The following is a 23,758-nucleotide window of genomic DNA, read 5'->3' on the forward strand; positions in this document are numbered from 1 at the left end:
AGAATTTTTAATTCCATCGATCGTGCACACGATGGAGCTCCGCGCTGCGCAACGACGCTGATAGTATACTTTGTACGATTTATAGGTTTAGATCAGGGCGGTTTCAGCGTCCAGATTAACGCGTTCAACCCTTAACCCCTTAACCTACGATTTACGTTCGAGAATTTTGGGCCGAAAACGTAAACAAGCTCGCGCAGCCTTCGAGCCATTCGCGCGACTCGTGTAGTACGTACTACGGGCTATGCCCGTAGGTTAAGGGGTTAAGAGTTGTTTTCATACACCCACATACTTTCCATTTCATGTACTTGTATCATATGCGTATCGTGTGCTTAATTTTCTCGGATTTTCGAGCTAACGTGACGATTGTTCTGACAATTTCCAGCGGGGATAAAAAAACTGCAACGACGATGGATCTTTGATAAAATTTTGTTCCGAGGTTCGAAAATCGCGCGGCCACGTCGATGAAAATTTTCCGAAGAAGATTCCAGGATTCCGATCCCTCTGTGAGAAAAAGTTAGGCGGTCTTGAGTTCGCTCGCCGAACGTGTGTCAATCCATCGAACGTGGATTATCGGATGACAGAAGGATAACAACTCTTGTAAATGGATTAAACACCGCCCGCGCGAACTGTGGGAATTATCGAAGATCGATACGCTAAGCTACGCTCGACCTGGATTTTCGTTTAGCTTTAAGCAACGAGAGCTACGGCGCGTTCGAAGATCGGACAAGTTAACCAACGTTGAAGGATTCTATGGTAAAGACAGAGTTCTTGGCAAGACATCGTGGATATAACGTATCGAGGAATTGTACGGAAGTTTGGAAAGATTGGAATTGAACAGAGAGAGGTTCGTCGATAATTTAAAACAACCGATCGACGAGGAAATAATTTCCCCCGTGAAAAATTTGTTATCGCGACAACATTAAAAGAATTTACAGTGTGCGGTATGATCGTGATGTTTGTAAACCAATTCTATATCCTACTAGGCGCTGGAATTGCAATAAATATTATTATTACTAAAAAGATAAACGATATAATACCTCTGTGTTTAATCGATAATTAACAAGTAAAATTTAGCATATGTTGATCAGTACGCGGAACGAAACGCTGCAATCCTACAAGTTGGGATCGTAGTTTTCCAAGATTTCCAGTTTTCCACGACGTTAGTGCATGGAATGGCAGGAGTGAGATTTTTCTATGACAAAGTTACGCGGCGTAGCGCAATCACATGCCACGGTAATCATCAGGGTTGTGCAACAGCGAGTTTCACGGTTTCCATGGGAGAGGGAGTACGTATGGGAAGAGGCTCCGCTCCGTTCGAGGGTGTAGAACTCTGGAAACGAAACGGCGGCGAATCCCCCGGGAAATCAGGGAGGCACGGGACTTGGCCCATCTACGTACTACCGGATGGATCGCCTTGGCTGTGCATTCCGAGGATACGTTCCCGGTTTACGAGCGTTGACATTAGCTGCGTTTTCGTTATTTGTTGCAAAGCAACAAGGAGTTGTTTAAATTTAAGAGGGACGATTTAACGATCGACGGGTATCGATGGGCGTCGATTGCTGATCGAATCTTAAACCGAACGCATATGAAACGCGAAGGAAAGTGGCGTTTATCTATAGGTATCTGTAGCGTTTATTTTATAATTTCACTTTTATTCGCACTTTCATCGTATATACGTACACGCGTAATTCTCTGAAAGTAATTTCAATCGTTTAAAACACGTAAACTGAAAATAAGACGGCGTGCTATATTGTGATCGATAAGTTTAATAAAACTTATTTGCAATTCGATATACACGTATGCCCGATGCTTCTTGCGAGCGTATTTATCTTCAATATCGCGTTACGATCGAAATGATACGATATTGGCTATTATTCGCTGCGAGAGTATTATACAAATTAGCTAATTAAGTATATCATTTCATTTTAAAATCTGAAATACGATCGACTTTTGCGTTATTTTTATTCAAAGCCATGTGTCGAAATGAAGATTACCGTTGCAAATTTTATTTAACCAGCGTATACACATATATATTTCGTGATGATTGGATAGAAGCAATTTGTTCGATTTGTTTGCGTCATTATCCACTGATTCGAATCGAAGTCACGTATGCGACACGCGTGAAGTTATACAGAACTTGATAAAATCTTCTTTTATTGGCCCGTAAATTTTGGCCGAATGAAAACAGTTGTTCGTAATATTTAATCCTTAATCGTATTTGTAAACTGCAAATATCGCACGATTAAGATATTTTTAAATTGCTTGGATCATTTTGCGGATGATTTATGCGAGTACATATATACACGTACACATACACGATATTCCTCGGAATAATCGTAGAAAGAAAATTCCACGCGCTACTTTCAACTAAATTTTGAATCGACAGTTCACAAAAAGTGTTGTCACTTCGAATTTGATCGATTCGCAAAATATTTACCAAAAATCATTTCGTAGCCACGTGTTTCATAAATTCGAAAAATGCTCGAACCGAACTATCTGTTAGGATAATGATAAAATTCCGATTTACGAAAAAGAAACATGGTCCACGCGTTGAAGTCTCCATCAAAAATACATAAATGTCCATAGGTTGGTGACGAGCGAATGGTATGACTCGTGTCACGTGCGTGACATTTATCAACGTCGGATCCTTCAAAGGACCAAAGGACCTGCTTTATCTCTACCTTTTTCCAAAGTCCCCTCTGGCTCTCCTCGGATGCACGCACTTGAATCGGCACGTGACAGGATAATTGTGTCCATTGATGTCTCTCGATCGATAACGCTTGATAAATCTATCGAACAGGTTGCGGACACGGATCGACGGCAGGTGATTCGAATGATCGTTTCGCATTGTTCGTTTAACCTTCGCTAAATGAAGCGATTTCGAATGACCGAGCAGAGAGTAGCGATTGTTCGGTTTGTGGTTTAACGCGATGTTTGCGTATATTTTCGAGAATCTTCGAAGCGTAACGAAGTAGTAATCTTACTTCAAATTAATTTAAATTCGCTCTGAAAGATTATCTAGAAGATCGTAAATTGGTACAGCAATTGCAAAATGGCAATGCTCTAAATTCTATGTAAGTAACTTTTCGTTGTGTTCTCATTCGTGTCATTTAACTTTAAATTTCCTACATTTTTCCAGAAAACGTTGATTTCTGAAAACGCAGCAAGAAATATTTAATGTCCCTGCCGTATGAATACATTTAATTTCATTACTAAACAAAATATTCAACTTTCAACAATTTGGCTTTCGAAAATTTGTAATAATTTTCAATTTTACCATTTTAGATATTTGTTCATTCATGGAAAAGATAATAGATACGTTTGCGGTAAAAATTGCCAGTTCTTTCGCCACGAAAGTTTCGATTCATATCTTTAAACATAAGTTTACTAAGGTTTTTTATTTAAATTATTATCAGGTAAGATTGGTTAATGCTTTCATGGAAATTAAATTCGGTGAAATTATTTTCAAAGAAATATTGCTCCGTCGCGGTAGGTTTCAATTTTACCATCCAGGGGTTCCACTTTTTACGCCGCAACAACCTTCTTTACGATTCTCAATGGTTTCACGAAGAAAGGGTCAAACATTCTCGCTTTCCTCGGTTCCAGTGAAAAGCTATGAAAACAAGATCGAATTAAACCCTTGCTCGCGTCTCATGCATAAACTTTAATCACAGAATTTTTCTGCTTCCAACGATAATCGTTTCGCCGGATGCCCCTGTTGGTCTTAATTATTCCGGCTACGGTAAAATGCAGTAATTAAGGGAACGTCCAAGTTTTCCCGAGGGATACCGCAGTCGGATGAAATCCAGATCATTCCCTTTAACCCCCAGGGATACGGAATCCCACGATCAAGAAGCTCGTGCCAATTTTTTGATCTTATCGGTGGCCGCAGGACAGATTCGAAATTGATTATGAAAATAGTCGCTTTTTCCAAGGGTAGATCGTTATCGATTATACTCGTGGAACTATCAAATTGATTTTAGCAAATTGTCATTGGTGAGATTTCGATCGATAATATTCTTTCAGCTACCCAAAGTGTTTCAGGTAGATCGGACAGTGTGTTAGAACGAAAAACAAAGTTTTACGTTTAATTAATCGTTTATGTTTGGGAAGCTGTAACAAAGAAGGCCACGACTAACGAAGAAAGGATTTAGTTCTTCGATCGGGTATCTGGTCGGCTAGTTTTCCAAGCTTGGATTCGCGCAACCACGTCCTGAATGTGGCTGCACGGGCCTGCCTATTATGCTAGTTCATCGCTTGGCAGGTTGAGTAATCAAGCGTAATGCTTTCGTGTTTCCAGCACGCTCTATTTGCACCACGCATGATAGCCAACGCTAATAACGTCCCATGAGGACCTAATGTCGAGCCTCGCTCCGCTTATAATCCAAACTGTGCGTGCGCGTCCGCAACTTTTCGTTTTCTTTCCTACGCTACACACGTTGCAATCGTTAAGTTATTTTCTTCTTTTCGTTCTTGCAACGATTTTAAATACCTTCCTACGAGGAGTATCAGAATTTTTTTACTTTGTCGGACTTGCGCGCGTATCGTTAGTACCCGAGGGTATAGAATAAACGTACTTTGCTGATTATTTGCAAATAAATCGTAGCTTTCAGGAAAGATATAAATAGTATATAAATAGATGATTCAAGTTAATATTTTTAGATTTTTAGAAGGATTTTGCTAAATATCTCGAAAGAGAGTCGTACATCTATTTTGTTACCTACTTGTAACGAACAATAGGCTTAACAATATTTTGCAAAAGCGTAAGTATTTTTTCTGTCGCTCAATGTAAGAATATTTTTAATCGAACGTTTAATCTTTCGCTAAAGGTTACTAAAAGAAACCAAGAAGAAAGATGCTGTGCTTATCTATTTATTTTCATTGAATCATATACGCGTAGTGTAGCATGTTTATCGTGTTACAATAAGTTGGTAGCTCTGATGTTAATATTCAAGATTTTTCCTTGAATTTGCGAACGTACTAAAAATCCGAAATTGTAAATTTATAAAAAAAAAAAAAAACGATGCATCGTTTATATTCGACGAGGTAATATATCGTTTAAGAAAATAATTAATTTTCAAGATTTATTAAAAGTAATTCAGGTAGGTAAGCGTACTTTAGTTGAATCTTTACCGTTAATTATCGCCTTGAAATTGATCCATAAAATTTCATAAAGATTAAGGGTAACACCGTTCGACGAAAATAGTTTCGAAGCCTGCATAATTAAGGAAATAGCGAATGCCAGACCCTTTTAGCTTCGACGAGTATCGTTAAACTTACCAAAACGTGGAGTATAATTATTAATGGACCCATAAGGGTTCGTACACTAGTGGGATTTTAACAAAGTCCTGTCAAATAAAAGGAATTTTTCAACTAATTGTCTGACATGAAATTTATAAAATATAAAATAGTATTATACGTTTGAACTACTCGTAATTATTAAAAATAAATCGGGAGGATAAATTTATCAATATTTTTCCTACTCTCTCATGTCCAGTTTTTCATACAATTCTCAGACACGATACATTGCCATTATAAATGCACGTTTTAACATTTCTATTTTTTAAAAATCTTCAATATAAAGATATACTTAAACGCGTACATTACACAGGGTGGTTGGTAACTGGTGGTACAAGCGAAAAAAGAAGTCGAAAATATAGAATAAAAATTTTTCGTTTGAGGCTTTGTTTTCGAGAAAATCGACTTTGAAAAAAACAAAATTGAAAGAAAAGATTATTGTAGCCTTTCATGCTTTAAAACAATCGAATACGTTAAAAAGTGTTCACAGAAACTTAATTAGAAGAGCAGAAGTATGTGTTCGGCAGAATGTGCAACATTTTCAGCAATTTTTGTAATAATAAACTTTATGATTACTTCATATTATTTCATTATGTATTCCTAATTTTCCGGTACGGCAAAAGTAAACTTAAACCGCGATAATATCCGTCGAGACAACGATGTACAGTGAGATCCGTTATAACGAGACGTGATAAAGTGCACGCGTACCGAGCGAAAATTCAAAGTCGATTTTCTCGAGAACAAAGCCTCAAACGAAAAATTGTTATTCTATATTTTCGACTTCTTTTTTCGCGTAGAATCACCCCCTTTCCGCTTGTACCACCAGTTACCAACCACCCTGTATACACGTACAGGCTACATTTAGGTCATCTCTCTAATAAAGCTCTACCGTACGTAAATTTCCATAAGCACATGATGCGTGATATACGTCGCTATAGTTGCTATTAAAAAATGCGCTATAAATCATGAATTACGATTCATTACTATAATTACACGTGAGTGGCACGCGTATATGCTCTTATCGGACAACTGATGGTCGATCTACGTGTAACGCGACTCTTTAGCGCATTTTATAAATAAACAGCGACGCGCGAATATCGCGTGACTTTTTTTCTACACGAGCTTCTACTATACGAGTTTCTACGTGCAAGAATACGTATTTCGCACGTGCTGCGTAATTTGCACAGGAAAGTGAAATACGTATGTATCCAATACGAAGGTTGAAATTTTTAGGTTTTCCTCTTATCTTGTACGTTCTACGTAAATTGAATCACGCAAGACCGCTATATTTCTTTCTCTAATGAAAATCGTGAATGCTTGCGACAGATCGTAACGCTAATTATCAATTGAATTTGAATACTGTTTTCAGGTTTTAATCGTATATTGATCAGTGAAACGAGCGTAACAAAAAAATTGAATATTATAGTACTAATCGGCATGAAGATATCGTTGAGAATCGAGAATCCTAAAATACGATAATACAAAATTAATAAATTGGCGGAAAGCGAGCAGTTCGGTAACCAACTAGGAGAAGTACATCGTTTGTTTAAAATAAAAATTGTCCGATTCGGTGAAGAGATTTTCCGACAACTCTCTTCCCTAAAAACTCACGATTCTTTCTTAATGCTACCAATCGAGTACTATTACGTGTATTTCAAGTTTCTCCTGTGAATCTATCTATCTATTCGATGTAATGTAAATTATGTAATTCGTAATGTTATACGATTATCGTAAAAAGAAGCAGAATACCTCCTTTTCCCAGAAATTCGTGGTTTCTTCTCTGCGTACTACCACGGGTATCGTTTCTCTTCAAACAACCCGTCGATTTCTCTGTCAGAAAATACCAAGCCCGATACGTCAACTCGACCGAACAAACACACATTTGTAGGCTGGTAGGTACAAAAGTCACTGGCATCTCTCGTCTCCTAGATTCTAATCAAGGGCTGCGTGTACCTATTAGGGACAGTCATTGTGCGTGGGTGTACCGTGAATACGAGCAACAGGGGAGAGAGAAAGAGCGTGCCTCCTCCCCTTGGCGTCGTAACGCTCCGACGAAAAGCATAGGGGATGACTTACTACCCGGCGAGAACGTCACTTGTCACGTCCGATTATGTGTGATTCCCTTATTTCCAGGTTGCAGATACCGCGATCCACCGCGCGTAGCAGCGTGTTTTGTGCAAAGTACGCCAGACACCCTCTTTGCTCCGATTTTCTAGCATCGACGTAGCTGCGACTATCTAAACGCGCTCGCCTGTTCCGCGTCTGCGCCGCCATTCTTCTCTGTTTCTGTAATTGCCCTTTTGAGGGGTGGCTCTCATTGTTCGCGCTGAGAACCCATGCGAATAATGCCGAGAAACGCAGTCGTTGATCAAGAGAAGCTTTGCTTCGATAGAAACGAACGATCGAGTTAAAATCGCACAGATCGTGAAATCTTTCGCTGAACTCGTTTCGTTATATCAGATCGATCGGATCGATGTTACGCCTGGTGTCGAATATACGGACCTTTTACAGTTTAATGCTTCGAACGAGATAATAATTCTTCATTATGATTTTGTAATAATTTCTCAGAATTACTTGCGTTCTCATAAGCGTGCCGATACTTACGAACGTCCAGAAAACAAGCAGAGAATCCCCTGGACTAACGATTTATTCATCTTGGAACCTCGTCGAAGGAAGAAGAAGAAGAAGAAGAAGAAGAAGCAGACCAAGAGCCTAACATAAAAACGAGCGCAACCCCTGTGTGGGCTTCCAGAAGTTATCGGGCTACTTCCGAACGTTAAATGTTATATCCACTATCTTTCAGATCGTGCATCTGTCGCGTATTTCGGTGAATCACTCCGTTCATGGACGGTGGGCGCTGCTCTACATTATGGCTTCTACAGTCCACGGGTGTTCCGGGATATTGCGTTCCCGTTATAGACTTCGTAGTACACGATGGTCAGCTGCGGAAGCGCTCGTGCCACGGGTGAAACCATAAGGCCTGCAATTATGGGGTTTGCGGTTGCCCCGTGATGATTTGTTAGGACGATCCCTGTAATTAACGGGATGACTTTCAACTCCGTCTCGGCTTCTGCACGGCCGAAATCTTCTCGCGTGATTTTCTCTCCACGGCTGCCTTCGTTTATTTTAACGAGGCGATCTTTCGTTCCTTGATTTCTTTCTAGAACGAGTTATCGAGTTACGTAGTTCTAAACCTTGTCCTCCGCTAACATCGCTGTAACGACTTTGATAATGCGAGAACGTTTATTTGGCTTCCTTTTTAATTATAAAAAACAAAAAAAAAAAAAAAAAAAAATGGAAAAGTATAAGTCGATCTATCATCTTTATCTGTTCGAAACATCGTTTTCTGTTTTAAAATACTTTGTTGTAAAGGAATACAATGGATCAATGATATCAGAAAATTCTTAGAGCATAGAGACGTTGTATGCGATAAAATAAGAAATAAATACCTATGTTATAAAGATAGAGTTTTATTTATTTTAGAAGCTATTTTTTCGAGTTTATCGGACTTAGAAAATGTATGCTGAGGAATAAAACGTTTGTACCAGGAAAGAAGTTGATAAAATTACTGATACAAGATTATCTGTAGAAGAATTATCGATGTCAAGATATGGTAGACGTTGGATGTATCTTCCGAGCTCTAGTTTTCTAAATTCCTTCGATTCTTACTTCTTCCATCGTATCGGATTCACCTGTTTCGCTTTCCTCTTCAAGTTTTCCTTTCTGTCCTTACTTCGTTTATATCGCTTCCAAGGGAAATATAAAAAGTTAAAGATCTAAAAACATTTAACAGCTATAATATCTACACATGTGTATAACAAACAAAAGTATTTTTCCTTAATTGTTGAAATATTTTTAGAATTCCGATTTGCCGGTGTAACGTACGCCAATTTAGATCCAAGCAATTTTAACGATAAATCTGAGCAGCATCTAATAATAATATTGAAAATAACAAAATAATATCTAATATTTATAACGATATAGTACATAAAAATGTTCATTTACGATATATTCCATCCTTCCAGTGATACGTTATTTCGTCTCCGCTAAAATATCACTTTTCATTAAAAAGCAAATGGAAAACAAGAACATCCGCGACGTATTTGATATTCCCAAAAAATGGCGAAACAAAAGGACACGTTATGCTCATATGCTGCATCTCTTAAAATTATGCAACACGTATGTGAAATATGTCACTATCAACACAGCGGAATAGTTGATATCACGTATGTATAACTTCAAATACACATTCGTTCGTTCGTTCTCGTATTTTATGTAAAATGGGAATATCGTGCAAATATTGCGTTCCACGTCCATTACCACTCAGAAATATTCGAACGTTTCCTTATTTTCGACAGGATGCGATTTTATCAGGCAGATAGGTGATTAAAAAATCAAAAATAAATTTACCTTATCCTTGTACAGTACGATTCTCGCGTCTGAACGAGATTTATACCGATTAACCGGCGGAAAAAATTGTTGGCCGCGAAAAATTGTCGATTATTTGTTTCGATTAATCAGGCAGATATTAATTTGCATGTTGCGTAATTTTGTTTACCAAAAGCGCTGGTACGCGGAGTCGACAATCGATATGAAGCACCAGGGGAGCCCCGGGAGAATCGCGATGTGTATTTTCAGAAGCACACCCTCGTCTGAAAAGTTTTGTTTGCATGCGCTGCCTTTCATCGGGGATATTTACCGTTTGATCTTATTATTTCATTCGTCTAAATTTAAACACTTGAACGTGCCCGTACCCTATCGACGCCCCTGTGGCCACAAGCCTGATAATTGAATTGGAGAAGCTCCGAGGAACGTTCGATTCCGCTTGGCGAGTTTCCTCTTAGATCCCAATATCTCCCTCGTTTTTTCTCAGCTGTTTTCTATTTGACCAGTTCCTCGGACGACACTGCCGATATTGTTGTGTTTACTATTGTCATACGCTCGATAACGTGTACATTACGTATTTCACGTAGATACGAGATCGTATCGAACGTATTCTCATCGAACAACGAGAATCGGACGACTTTTTCTTCGATGTATTTTCGTCTGAGACGCAAGTAAGTAATACGATCCTATAGTTCGGTAAGTTTAAGTTTACGTATTTAATTTCCGTTAAATTTTTATATCGAAACCAAATTTTCGCTAATTTTCGTTAACCCCTAGCTTAAAGCTAAAAGCTAAATGACATTTACGGGTAATCAGGAAAATCCGCAAGAGCATCCTAAGCGTGTTCTCAGACGAATCGAGCGAGGAAAAGCGAGCTAAGCCGCAGGAAAGTAAACCGATTCGTTAACCACGCTATAGTCACGCCGGTGTAAGCCAAGCCAAACATTGACATGTTCAATCATTTCGATCTCTCCACCTACCATCGCTTGACGAGCCCACGAGCCCCGTGCGCCACACGCGCTCAAAGACCAACAGGAAAGAGAAAGAAAACGACAGAGGTGGAAGAGAGAAGAGAACGGGAGCGTTCGCCATCTGGCGTCGAGCAAGGGCCCTGCCGTCAAGGGGTAGAAATTGAAATGAAAACAGGAGAGTCCACCCCCGGTTTTGTCTCCTGTGCTCTCGTCAATGAGGGCTATTAGGGGACGATATGTTTTTCTTCTTTCACAGATTTCTACTCGATGCGTTGACTTTCGACTTGTCAGCAGGATATACGATATACGTAAGTAGGTACTTGTCTTTTGTATCGATGCATCGTGAATTCGTCTGGACTCGGCGGTCGCCTATAGGCTTCTACCTGCTTAGATTTAAAATTGTGGAAAAGGGTTGACAGAGAAAGAAATTGATATCCGTGTCAATTACCGACATTGCATTACAAATTGTCGTTATTCCAGAAGAATTGAACGATAGATTCATCTGTTTTTTAGAAAGCAAAAAACGAGCACGTTTCTTTCATTCTCATCTCGTAACGTTATTAACGATCGTTCGATTAATTGTCTTTATAACGTCGCGTCCGGCGTATCAATCGACAGTGGTATCGTTCGACGGATGGTCGAGTAATCCGCTTCGGATTATTATTAACGCAACAATGACTGGAAGCTCGAGAAATTCTATTCGAGAAAAAAAGAAATGAAAAGCTTACGGGGCTTCGTGCGTGCATGAATAGAATCCAAAAGTATGCTTACATAGCTACTATTTCCCCCCTGTTGCCAGTGGAAAGCCTACGTCTAATTATGATATAGAAGTGATTAAGTAAAAGCTAAGAACGCGCGATTACGATATTACATCGATCGAATTTTTATTTCCTCGGTTCCTTTGTTAGAGCCTGAAACTTTTACAATAGTCTTTTAAATCGTCATTCTGCTACAACCAAATTTCCAAGGCGAAGATTTTAATTTTGACGTACGGTGGGTACATAAATACCTATGTAGTCAAAAATCTCGAACATTTCATCGATCAAAAGAAGAGGAGGGAAAAAGGAATAACAGCATGGGAGATTGAAAGATAGGAAAACAGAAAAAGGAGGAAATAAGAGTACTTTCCTCCTGAAAAATACCGCTATTGTACAAAAAGAGAACAGAACACGAGTTAGGGCATTGCAAAAACTCTCGACAATCGATAAATTAGACTGTGGTCTAAGGATTGGAATAATTCATCAAAATAAACAGCAGTAACTTGGGCGGATTTATCCAGTCGCAGAACGCGCTATTGCGAACATATAATAGAAGAGCGGCGATTCATCACGGTCACCGATTCGCGGTTTTGTCACTGACTATTGTGGACAGAAACAGTTTTGCGCGACAATACTCGCCCTGCCACACCTACGTACACGACGAATACGAGCGACAACGAATGCCGGCGTGGCGTTTCCAGAGGAATGCCTCACGGGTGTCCATGGCATGCATTGCAAATTGCAGGTAGATTTATGGGCGAATCGGGACGTCCCGTAGCCCAGTTCCCATGCTTCCACCGCGTAATCGTCCGTGAAGATCTGTTTTTCCGTAAATAGTCCCTCTGGTAACGTCATTCGCTCTTTTTTTTTTATTTTTTTTCACATTCTTACCGCCTTTCGTTCGTTCCTTTACATTACGTTTAAAATTTCATTTTCTTTTGAAATTCACGAAAAACTGACGATAAATCTTATTCGATAATGCGTCGTTTTATCGATATCCATATTGGAAATATCGAAGACACTTGAAATAATTTACACAGGTATGGCCGATTTTGTATGGACAAGATCGTGTGCTAATATTTGGCAAATTGGCTTAATATATTTATGAATGACGTGAAAGTGTTCGTTAAAGATTATTTATCTTTTGTCTTGAAGTACATATATCGATTTGTTATTTCTCTTTGATAAAATTTTCCAAAGATATAAAGACGTGCATTTAAATTCATTGGATTATATGATAGAGATATAGATTCGATAATCGGATTGAAACCGATACTGGTCGCATGCTTTTATAATACGCTTTCGCTTTATGGATTTTGCTTTATGGTTTTTGATATTTTGCGAATGTAAACGATCCATCATTGTAGAGAACAACGAGCGACAAGATGTAGATCGCAGATTGATTTTTCTTTTATAACCCCAAGATTTCACGTCGAATAGAATAATCCAGAGATTTTTATCTTGTACAATTTTATTTATTTTATTATCGAACTAATTCCAATCCTATAAAAGTACCTATCGTTGCTAGTAATTTATGATTCGTTAGTCGTAAAATTTCGCTAACAATATCCTTGTCTAAACCGATTGGTTTGCCTGATTACGATCGACTTCATCAAAGTAAAATTTCCTTTTAATATTTCCATTTCCCGTTCATCGCGACCGTCGTACATCTTTGGTGAAAAGTTGTTTCACTCGATAACTTTGGAAATCCTAATTTGTGTGAGAATTCGGTTGTCGTCTTAGCCGAGACAAGCACATTCGTTTCATATGGTACAGGCTTGAACCAGTCAGTCGATCATTTGGGCGGAAAAAGGAAACGCCCATGGCTTTACCACGGAGTGAATGGTCCGCAGAAGAGGCGTTAAATGCAACAAAACCATGACATCCGGTGGACACGGGTCGACACGTGACCCGTTCAATGCTCTTAAGCCGACCACTCCATGAAGACAGCCAGGACGTTTGTTCGAAACGTTGTTTAGCAGCTAAGGCGCTTTGTGCGCAAGTTTTTACGTTGCCTCTGCTACAATGCTCTTTAATTTCTATGTTTGACAACTGCAATTGTTAACCATCCATTGCCAGCCATTTCCACTGTGTTTTCAAACTGACTTTTTGATGGAATCGAAAAGGCTCTTTGTTCGCGCTGTAATCGTTCGCCACGATGTGATTCTCTTCCTCTTAGCTTTTATTAAAAATAGTTATTTCAATCCTGTGTAAAATACAAGATATTCAATGGTTCCTTTAAAAGCTTTCTCGCGAGATTATGTCGTAACAGAAACGCTCGACCGTTATATTCTTTCTGTCGTCTTCTTTCTTCGTTTTATCTTGTAAACGTTCGAAGAGATACTATTTATCGTAATAACTTTTTTTATTACTCGGCCTAATGCAGAGTTACGTATTCTTCGCAACGAATTCTTATTGCAAGGAGCGAAGATAGATATTAAAATTGGCGTTACGCCGTTTATTTGTAATCATTTCGTAGTAAAATAATAATTTCAATTTCATTAGGTTTGTTCGTTATCTCGGTAAAGAAGTATATTTATTAATTGAAAAATGTTTGATCGTTGGAAACTTATAAAAGCGTTCCAGCTGCATATTTCTTTGAGATTGCACGATTGCGAAAAGCAAGCAAGAACTAAATTAAACGGGCATTCCTTCCTCAAACTTGAAACGAGCTATGAATTACGAAACCGTATAAAAAACTCTGCTTTCAAATTATTTCTAGACGATACTCGAACATCAAGGGGACGTCTGAGAAAACAAAAAGCAAACCCAGGTTGTAGATTCTCGTATTGTCGGGACGGTATAACGAAACCATTCTGGTCAGACGGTAGCGTAATACAAACTAGCCTTTCGGTTCTCCAAGTTTCAAGTCCGCGAACTCGCTCTCGTAAGACTGGCTTGTTGGTTCGCCTTCTTTCTATTTCGTGGTTCTCGTCTCTTCGTGCACACGGGACAGATAGTCGGACGAATAGATGAACAAATGGAAGGAGAAATAAAGCGGCGGCACAATTATCTTAATGGAGTTGTGGACACTGCTGAGCATTATCGATTCGATGCGTAAACGTCGCCACGCCACATTGCCTGCGCCGTAATCCTTACACAACGAAGAAGTGAAAAAAATATTGTATTAAAAACTTTTCCTGTTCACCCACTAACTGTCAATGCCAGTCGAGAGTTAACCGCTCTATATCTCGTACGAATGGCGGTAAAATACGAGCTAGCCATCTAATTCGTAGATCGTAAATTTTGTAGACCGTCGTTCGTCGAAGTTTCGTTGCACGTAAAGTTTCTGTCTCGTAGTTTCTTCTTTCCAGGAGTTAGACAATAAATAATCAGATATATAACGATAAATTGGATTCAAAGATTCTATTCACCAAATTCGTACCAATGTGAAACGCGTAGGCGCAGATATACAACGCAAGTATAATTCCTCGTGAATCACTAAATTCCATATCTGCAGGTGAGCAGAGTGCGTTGCTTGTTTTATTAATTATTTTCTATTATCGTGTTGGTAAGCGTATTGGCAACGAGACCGATGTTCTTTCGGGTTGGTACAAAAGTGGCTTACAAAACGTTGGAATGAACAATCCACTCATCCGAACCGCCACGTGAGCTGCACGTGCCAGGAGCGTGCCGGAACAACTGGTGCCCTGTCGTTTCTGCCACCATGTGCGTCAATGAACGTGCACTGTGCACGCTTGTGTAACACGCGTTTTCTTTCCGCGACGTAAGATCACCTCCTCTCTCGTACGTGTTACCCTTTTCCTCGTTGTTACGACTTACGCCTTTTTATTCCGCGACTTCGTTGTCCTATTCTATACGCATAAAAATGACGTTCGTTCGACTTGACGTTCGACTAATGGAACGCGAGTAAACGCACATGGTTTTAGTGGAAACGTAAATTTCAATTCCGAGCGATGCACATTGATAAACCGAACTGAATAGAAAACACGTGCGAACAGAATACGTATTTATTTCCTGCATCGGTTAAGCTCGCAGATAAAGATCTTACTTTGAAAAATTCACCGTCATAATGCTCGAAAACGTCGAATAAATGGTCATTGATGATCCTGAAGATATACGAAGGGTTGTAAGTAGACGTTGTACCAGAGGCACCCGCATTTTTCACGAGAACTATGTCACTCGACTTTGAAATTTGGCACGATGGCCCCGGTTCGATGATAAACAACTCGAAATGTAACTCCTAATCGCACGTAACAATTCCATTGTACCAACGAGTGCGACCAACTGCCGTGCTTAACACTATATCTTTGACGACATATGGGATAGAGTCGATGGCCTTCTAGTACTTAATGTTTCGTGCTTGTACCTTGTACCCCTCTGTACGAACGAACTTTGATAGCCACTTGAAAAAGGTAAGGGTCGAGGCTCGAGAGGGATCTTCTTCTGCTTTCGATATCGATGCCAAACGATTTTGCATTTTGTCAAAATTTAGTCGAAATTGTTCGTAGATGACGTGGAAATTGGAATTTAGTACGATTATTATTTACGGCGAGTGGCGAAGTTCCAAGTGTCGGAGATACGTGAAATCGAATCATCGAGCGTTTGAAATTAGGTTGTCACGGAGTGGGTAGTCGTGATAGAACCTGTGCTGAAAATGTCCGCGTAATTTAAAACGAAGAACGAGATTATTTGTATGAAAAATTCGGATTTCAGCGAATCGTTGAACAGTATGTTTTAGTTACGTTTAATCTGTCTTGGGTTGCCTTGTAGCTGTATATTTTAGAATCATTTTGAATATTAGGGACTTTACTACTCCTATCTTTCGTCATATATCGCATTAGTAAGAAATATATTAAAATGGATTAGTTTCAAAGATAAAATTATTGTACCGTTTTATTGTCCCTAGGATATTTGGAATTAGTACCAGCTTCAGACATGATTTATATATGCGGGTAAAAAGAATTTCTTTTCTTATCTAAAATAAATCTATTTTCTTTCGTTCCTCATTGAAACTCGTTAGAAAATGAAGAATTTGTACGCGAATATCTAGGTACACGGTGCTAATGTTTCCTGAAAAATAAGTGTGTAGACTATAAGATGTATGTATGTAATATTCTGTATTTTTCTCATATTTTAATTTACGATATATATTATATAAAAGACAACCTGTATAGCTTGGAATACAAATTGCTGATTATTAAATCGTTCTTGTAAACTACGTCACCTATATAACGCGTAATAACGTACAAAATTATACATAAACGAAGAAGAAAAACAATACGTAATAAAAAACCAAAGAAACGTAAAAGATGGGGGGGGGCAGAAATAAACAGAAGTCAAAAGAAATATCAAATTAAAAAAGACTCACGTTCTTCCTTGATCGGAAAACAGCTTGGTGTTTTGATCTTCCGTTCTAAAACAAAAGGAGAAAAATAAACTAATTAAGTTTATTAAAGAAAATCATAGACCAAACTTAGAAATAACGTACTCTTTATAAAATAAAAAGTACAGAAAGGAATAAAATAATAAGAAAGAAAAGATTTATTCGACGTTGAAAAAAAATCATGTAAGTTGGAAAACGAATAAAAAGGTCTGTTAAAGTATTTCTTCTAGATTGTCAACAGTTGACAATCTGACGAACACATTTTCTTTATAGTCTCGTTCGTGGTTTTATTGTAAAATTTCGTAAAAACGTTGAGATAATGCTCGCCTGGCAAGCACCATAACGTTTTTATGGGACATTGTGTCAGGCGTGTTTCAACTCGACAACATTTTTCTCGCTGTACGATCATAAATAATTTACCTGCAAACAAGTACTACGTTCGTTCAGCTCGGACTTACCTGTGCAATATTCTGATTTATCATCCACCTTTCGTTCGATTGTTTGTGGATTTACAGTAAAATTATTTATAAGCGACGCTGCTATGTGATTTTCGTGTATGTTTAATATAAATAAATAAAAAAAACGATCGATGTTTGACCTTTTTTATCCTCGTTTACTCGCGTATATACGCAGACACGTGAGATATGAAGCTTAATCTGCGTCCTTTTCCTTTTAATCGCAATCCGTTGACTTTGCCACGTATCGCAAATTAGAATCGTCATAGAATTTAGAAAGGAAGTATGCAAAATTCGTTTTTCTTACGCTAACATAATGCTACGCTATAATAAATATACCTAACTATTATTTAAAAAAAAAGAGGAGATTTAAAAGCCGAAACCCACTAAATTACGATAACGATTACAGATTGTACCTGGTATTTGTTAAAACGTTAGGGCTGTAAATCCAATGTAAATACATCGTGTAAAAATATTCATTGTAGTTTATCTTTCAAGATATAAATAATTGAATTTTACACTCGAAATGTCTGTAGATTTTAATAGTTAGCTATGATTACACTACATTAAATTAGAAAATCAGATCGTCAAACTCAGGGATGAAGTATCTTTGTTACGTAGCTATTGTTTATACAAGATCGTATAAAATTTGGAGGTTTTCAATCTTCTTCCATCTTTCGTCGAATTGCCAGCGCCAGACGAATACTCGTGAATCACGTTATCGTAAAAAATCGACTAAAAACTCGATCAAATTTCTAATTTCGAAGCACCGTCAGTATTCCATACTCTTACACCGTATCCCTGTCTGTTCAATTATTTTTTAACCCACATTTTTTAATCGCTACGCCATTAACAAATTTACGCAGCCCAAAGTAGACCCAAGTACCGAAGGTGCGCGGTTTAAACGGTGTTTAGTTCCCATCAAGAGCTACTTAATCTGCGATCGCGTAAACTCGCGTAACAATGGGGAAACGCGTGGCAGAAAAGGGGCGCACGTGATTACGCTGGCCGAAACTTTATCGTGGAGTCACGTGGCGCCGGAAAAACGGGCTCGGCGTTCGCCGTCGAAAAACCGAACCGCAAAGCCCGAAAGGAGCCACGAGCACTGCCTACGAGAAAAATAACCCCGAGTCGTGCGTTCCCACGTATAACGAAACGCGAACCACACGAAACACCAACCCCCTCGAGCCCTCGAGTTTTCGGCGTAACGTTTCGGATTACACGGTATTTTGCCGTTGCCTATTGCTCTTGCGGCTTGATGTTTGCTCCGACTCGTGATCGAATCCCTTCGAAAGCTTTGTTCGCCATACTGATGCTCTTCTGAGTGAAAATTTCCGCAGTTTGCTCAACTGGTTAGTTGCTGGTTCGATGAGAAGGTGTTTCTCCTCGTGTATACCGTATACCGTGGTATCATTTGACTTTGCGAATGATAGAAAGCGAATATTCTGCTCCGATTATTTATAAGCAAGTTAAGGTGCTTTCAGGTAGAGGAAAATTGGGCCGATTTCTATAAATTGACATACGAGTTTGAAAACAAACGTTCGTACTATTTAAATACTCTTATCATAGGATACTGTTATAAATACATTGTACAAAAGTGGGACTGTGTACTGAAATTCTGAAATTTTGAAATTTCATTAACGGTGTAGCTAATATCGCGGCTATATTAGCTAAAGAAACTGATAGGAAAGTGTACATAGAAGTTACGAGATATTTACTGTAAATAGACGTTAATAAAAGATTAATATGCAGCCCGAATGGTCGTGTTAGACAACGATAAACGTGGAAGACAGTTCCACTGAATATTAAAGGCTATTAAAATACAATAATAACGACAACAACGATAATAATAATAATAAATATGTATTTGTATATTTAACAGCCTAAAAGTATTTCCTATGTATGCTTGCGTAATTAATAACGTTTTATTTTCTATTTGTAAATGAAATAGCTAGAAAATCAATGCCGTGGTATATTATTATATAATTGCAAAAATGTTATCGACCTAATGGTAATTTTAATCCATTTAGATTGTTTTAAATCTATCCTCATTATCTACATCTTAATTTTATCTAGATGTATAATGGCTCGTATCACCACGATAAATAAAATCCTGATGTTAACGATTCACGCATTCATATTTTTTGTACACGTAGAAGTTTTATCGAATAATTTTATAATGGAAGATCGGTTAATTCGACGACGCCTTTATTATATAACGAAATACCTATGTATATAGAGGCATTCGGTATAGTTAGTTCGTAGTTGGAAAACGTATAGCGAAGCGTGCAAACATCTCTATCGATTTAATTCCGTACGATAGCAAATTCCTGTCAACGTTCGCTTATATCGGCGTATAGTTAACGGTAACGTAACAACATTTTTCATCAACATAAATTCGCCAAAGTTCGGCATTTATAGCAAACGACGGAGACGTTTCTTAATCTTATCGCACAGGAGTACCTACTCTTCAGTCAGTCGGCCGAATCAATGACATGTGTATACTTACTATAGACTATAGTATAACAGCGTTATCTCGATGTTAGTAAATGTGCCAACTCGCGTGGATGTCTGCCTCTGAAAAGGAGGTCGGCTCTCGTCGCGGAGCGTTATCAGTTAAACAAGTTTTATAAGTTAGAACATGCATGTGTCTACTATGATTTTTGCGTACCTAGATCGAGCAAACTTGTTTACACAAATCATCAAAGATCGAGCTGGTGTTTTAAAGTCTATCATAATAACAACAGTCTTGACATTTAACATTCGTTCACGTATTACTAAATAGCATCGTCTGGTCGAGCAGATTTTCAGTCGCGATCCCACGAGTATCTCCAAGAATGAAAAAAAAGAAGAAGAAAAAAAGAATGGAAAACCAAAACTAAAACAAGAAGAACGGGGAAAAAAGCGATTCAAGGGAGGAAAAAAAAAGAACTATCGATCAAACCTTGAATTTGAAACGTCAAACTGAAAATGGGTGGACTTCGATCGGTCACAAAAGGAAAAAAGTTACCAGCGACGTAATAGCTACAGGGTGAGACGCGGTAACTCGATGCCTGGGCGTTTGACGCGTGCCTGAAGGACATAGGAGCGGATCCTTTCCCAGACGCTACTTTACACGCCATTTGCCTCTCTCCGTGTCCTCGCGGTGTTTTATCGTCGCATTAATTTTCGCGACAGGATCGCTGGCGGTGGAAAGTCAGCCGCCTCTCGACTTTACCAACTTTTTACGCTGCCCTCGTATTCGCCAGCGAGTTACGAGGCCGTAACACCGGCATCCAGTTTTATTCGCGATCCGCGCGAACCTTTGCAATTTATACGCTGAATCGGCAATTAGATCCAGACAAACAGATCCAGACAAACAGATCTAGACTTTGCGGATCTACGATATTTTCCAAGTTGTGTCTACGAGTCACGTGTCTTATTATTACAAATCTATAAATCAACGTTGCGTTAACTTTCCTATTGCGTTATTTTTACTTTTAATTCCGTTAAAATCTACAGATATTCATTTCGATTTATAGATTGAAATTTCGTGAATTTTAAAATTTATTATTCGTCTAGTACTTATCACGATCTTACGAATGCACACAGATCCATGTGCGCTTGTATCTTATAGGTTCTATAAGATATAAGATATATGTGATCTCGTTGCGGTTATAGATTAATTACATATTTCGAAATGTAGTAGAAAAGTACGATAATACGCCATGCTTATTGCCGAGCATACCTACGTCCGAATAATAGTGAATTTCGCGATAGAAAAATTCTAAAATAGATAATCTATTACATTTTTGCTTTTAGACTTATCTTAAATCTGCGGACGATATGTAAGACCTTTATCAAATCGATTGAACAAATATTTAACGAATTTATGTAATATTTGGAACGATAGAAGTTCTTCAAACGATCAATAGAAACTTAGAAATATAAAAATAGGAAAAATATTCCCTTCGATTTTAGAGTTCAGTTAATAACAATATCGCAAAATAATTTTTTAATACATACCAAATACGTATTGAGGTTTCTATATGAATCAACTGATTCATCGTTTACTGAATATGTAACTGGATATATGTTAACGAAGATACGTATAGTTGAAAATTAGTATCTACCTTTATAATGTTCATTTATGGAATTCATTACGAGCGAAAGTTAATAATAAAATTAGCAACAAAATAAATTAATAATTAAATACATAACTCTCCAGTAGAAATAGAAATTTTCTTAAATCGTTAACCTGTTAAGGATCGACGCAACATTCCATTTGCGATATTTTATTCATCGATACGCGTTATCAAATTTCGTTTTTTGATGAAATTAAAAGAAGAATCGAAATAGATGTTTGTAATATTAAAGCAGATTGTCGTTTGGCCCTTGGTGTATTAACGTCGTCAAAAAAAAAAAAAAAAAAAAAAAATAGCGGGCATCAAATTTACCTGAAAACAACATTTTCCAAGCGGAGTTTAAAAGAGTGGTTCAACTCGCATCAAATACGATGCGACAAACAAATGTTCTATCCGACGTTGTCTGATTGTTTAATTGCATATACGTTAGCTGTTTTATCTAATCGTTATTTCCAAAAAGTGGAAAATCGTAATTCTCGAAACGTAATGCTAAAACGATGAAACGAGGCTCGTAAGAATGACACATTGGATCGGCCATCGATAAGCGGCTGTGCAGTAGCCAATAATTTTTCTTCATAAAGACAGAAACTAGCTATAGCGAGTCGATAACCGCTGTTTTAACGACGTTACCACGCCAATGTATCACATGGAGTGGTCACTCGGGGGGCGAGCTCGTGGCGAGAAAACGAATAGAAGGAAGGAAACGCCGTGCCGGAGCAGCCGTCGTCGGAGGTTCGTTTTCCACGGGCTTCTGGCCGTGGCTGGGTAGAGGAGATGCGGCGATACCATAAAAAAATAGGAAAAACCACCGCCACCGCAGAAAACTTTCGACTTGGAAAGCAATTCCCTTCTCGCCGGCCCGCGAGCATTTCGTTGGCAGAGAAATGTAGGTGGGAAAACGTTCCTCTTCCTTTTATAGGAAAAGAAAAAGGACCGACCAACTTTTTATTACGTCAGAAAATTTACTGTTTGCCTCGTCGCTCCTAATCGATGCGATATTGAAACTACCACGAACGTTTCTTCCCCGTGGTACGGTCATTACGTGCCGATTCTTTGCTCGTAAGTAAAATTTCTTTGTGCTTTCGTGATTTTGTTATTTTTATCGTTCGAAAGATTTATAATTTTGTTACTCGATGTCGCGTATGTATTTCCAGGAATTTGCAATATTTATTACGGCTTGTTTCAACGTCGTACATAGATGGGTGTTTGAAGTAACACCCGATTAACTTGAACTTGAAGGGAATTGCGCCAAGTGCAACAGCATTGGGTTTTCACGTTGTACCGCTGCTTCATAGCATTTCAACGTAAAGTACAAGTTTTGTAAGTGTCGTAGGATTGAAATCTTGTATTAATTTTCGCGTCAATTAAAAAATTGCTATATTTGTTTCCTTATAATTCTCTGCGCGTCTTATTGCCAACTGTATCGCGAACTTCGCGCAGAACGTTAGTTCCAAACTTCACGAAACGGAGAAGAAGATTCTTTAACAAAACGCGAATAAGAGAACCGATCTGTAATTCGTATACTTTGTCCAACGGAACCGCGAACGTTAATTCATGCGCGACTACTCTTATCACGATGGGCAAACGAAAAATGAAAAGATCCGAATGAAACGATCAAGGAAGAAAAAAAAGAGACCAAGCAAAAGGAAAACCTCCACGAATCCCATAAAACGGCGCGCGGATTCAGCAGCCCTTTAGCGGGAAAGCTTCCTCTATACCCGTAATACGATCGAGTCTTCCAATCATCGGCTTTGGCTACCTCTAAACGAAAAAGACGTCTGAACGCGAGCACACGAGCGTCAGCTCGACAGGAATCTTAAGGTACGGGCTCTCTTTGAACGCGGCAAAGCCGCCGATACATCGTCCTTCGGCAACAAAGATACGAACCTTCGTCCTCATTTTCCTGCCGACTCTTCCACCCCTGCACGTGAATACTACGCGCCCTCTAACCAGCCGCCATTTTCTTTCCACCCTCGTCTCCATCCGACTGCTATTCGCCATGAGCCACCGTTTCCTATGGTTACCAGTTACCCGAGGGATGCTTGACAACCTCATTGGAGCTTTCTACTCCTTGTCAAAGCGCGACTCTCTCCTGTCCTCGTCTTCTTGGTCAAAATTTCGTTTGACTCCGTTTCGCCTGTTTTCTCCCGCGTGTTTTATTATCGAGATGTTTGCCTGTTTCCAGTATTATAGCGAAGATTACCGATTTCCGCAACTTTCTCAAGATTTTTCTAGGTGTTGTAATTCCGCAACAGGAATGGACAAGGTTTGTTCCTTCGATACATCGGGATAAACGTGATAAATGACTGAACCGTGTTAATATTACGGATTAAATATTAGATTATAGAAAAATATTTAATTTTTATTCTCGTTGTGATTCTCCAATTTTTATATCAGCTCTCATTTCAGTTAGAAAAAA

At 38.6% G+C, this 23,758-nt stretch overlaps 1 protein-coding gene across 4 annotated transcripts in view; it reads right to left on the reverse strand.

Annotated features, from left to right (window-relative positions):
- Window positions 1-23,758, reverse strand: part of LOC126921169 (LIM/homeobox protein Lhx3) — an 89,025-nt gene that overhangs the window by 57,204 nt on the left and 8,063 nt on the right. For 3 of the 4 annotated variants that reach the window (XR_007712251.1, XR_007712250.1, XM_050732481.1), the window contains exon 2: window positions 16,746-16,790. The exons of the other annotated variant lie outside the window; for it this stretch is intronic. Coding sequence is in view for 1 of the 3 variants with exons in the window: in XM_050732481.1 (XP_050588438.1) it covers window positions 16,746-16,790 (45 nt within the window). In the remaining 2 variants the exon portion in view is untranslated. The remainder of the gene's footprint in view (window positions 1-16,745; window positions 16,791-23,758) is intronic. 4 annotated transcript variants of the gene reach the window in all.

This window comes from Bombus affinis, chromosome 10 (assembly GCF_024516045.1).
Source record: "Bombus affinis isolate iyBomAffi1 chromosome 10, iyBomAffi1.2, whole genome shotgun sequence".
NCBI lineage: Eukaryota > Metazoa > Arthropoda > Insecta > Hymenoptera > Apidae > Bombus > Bombus affinis.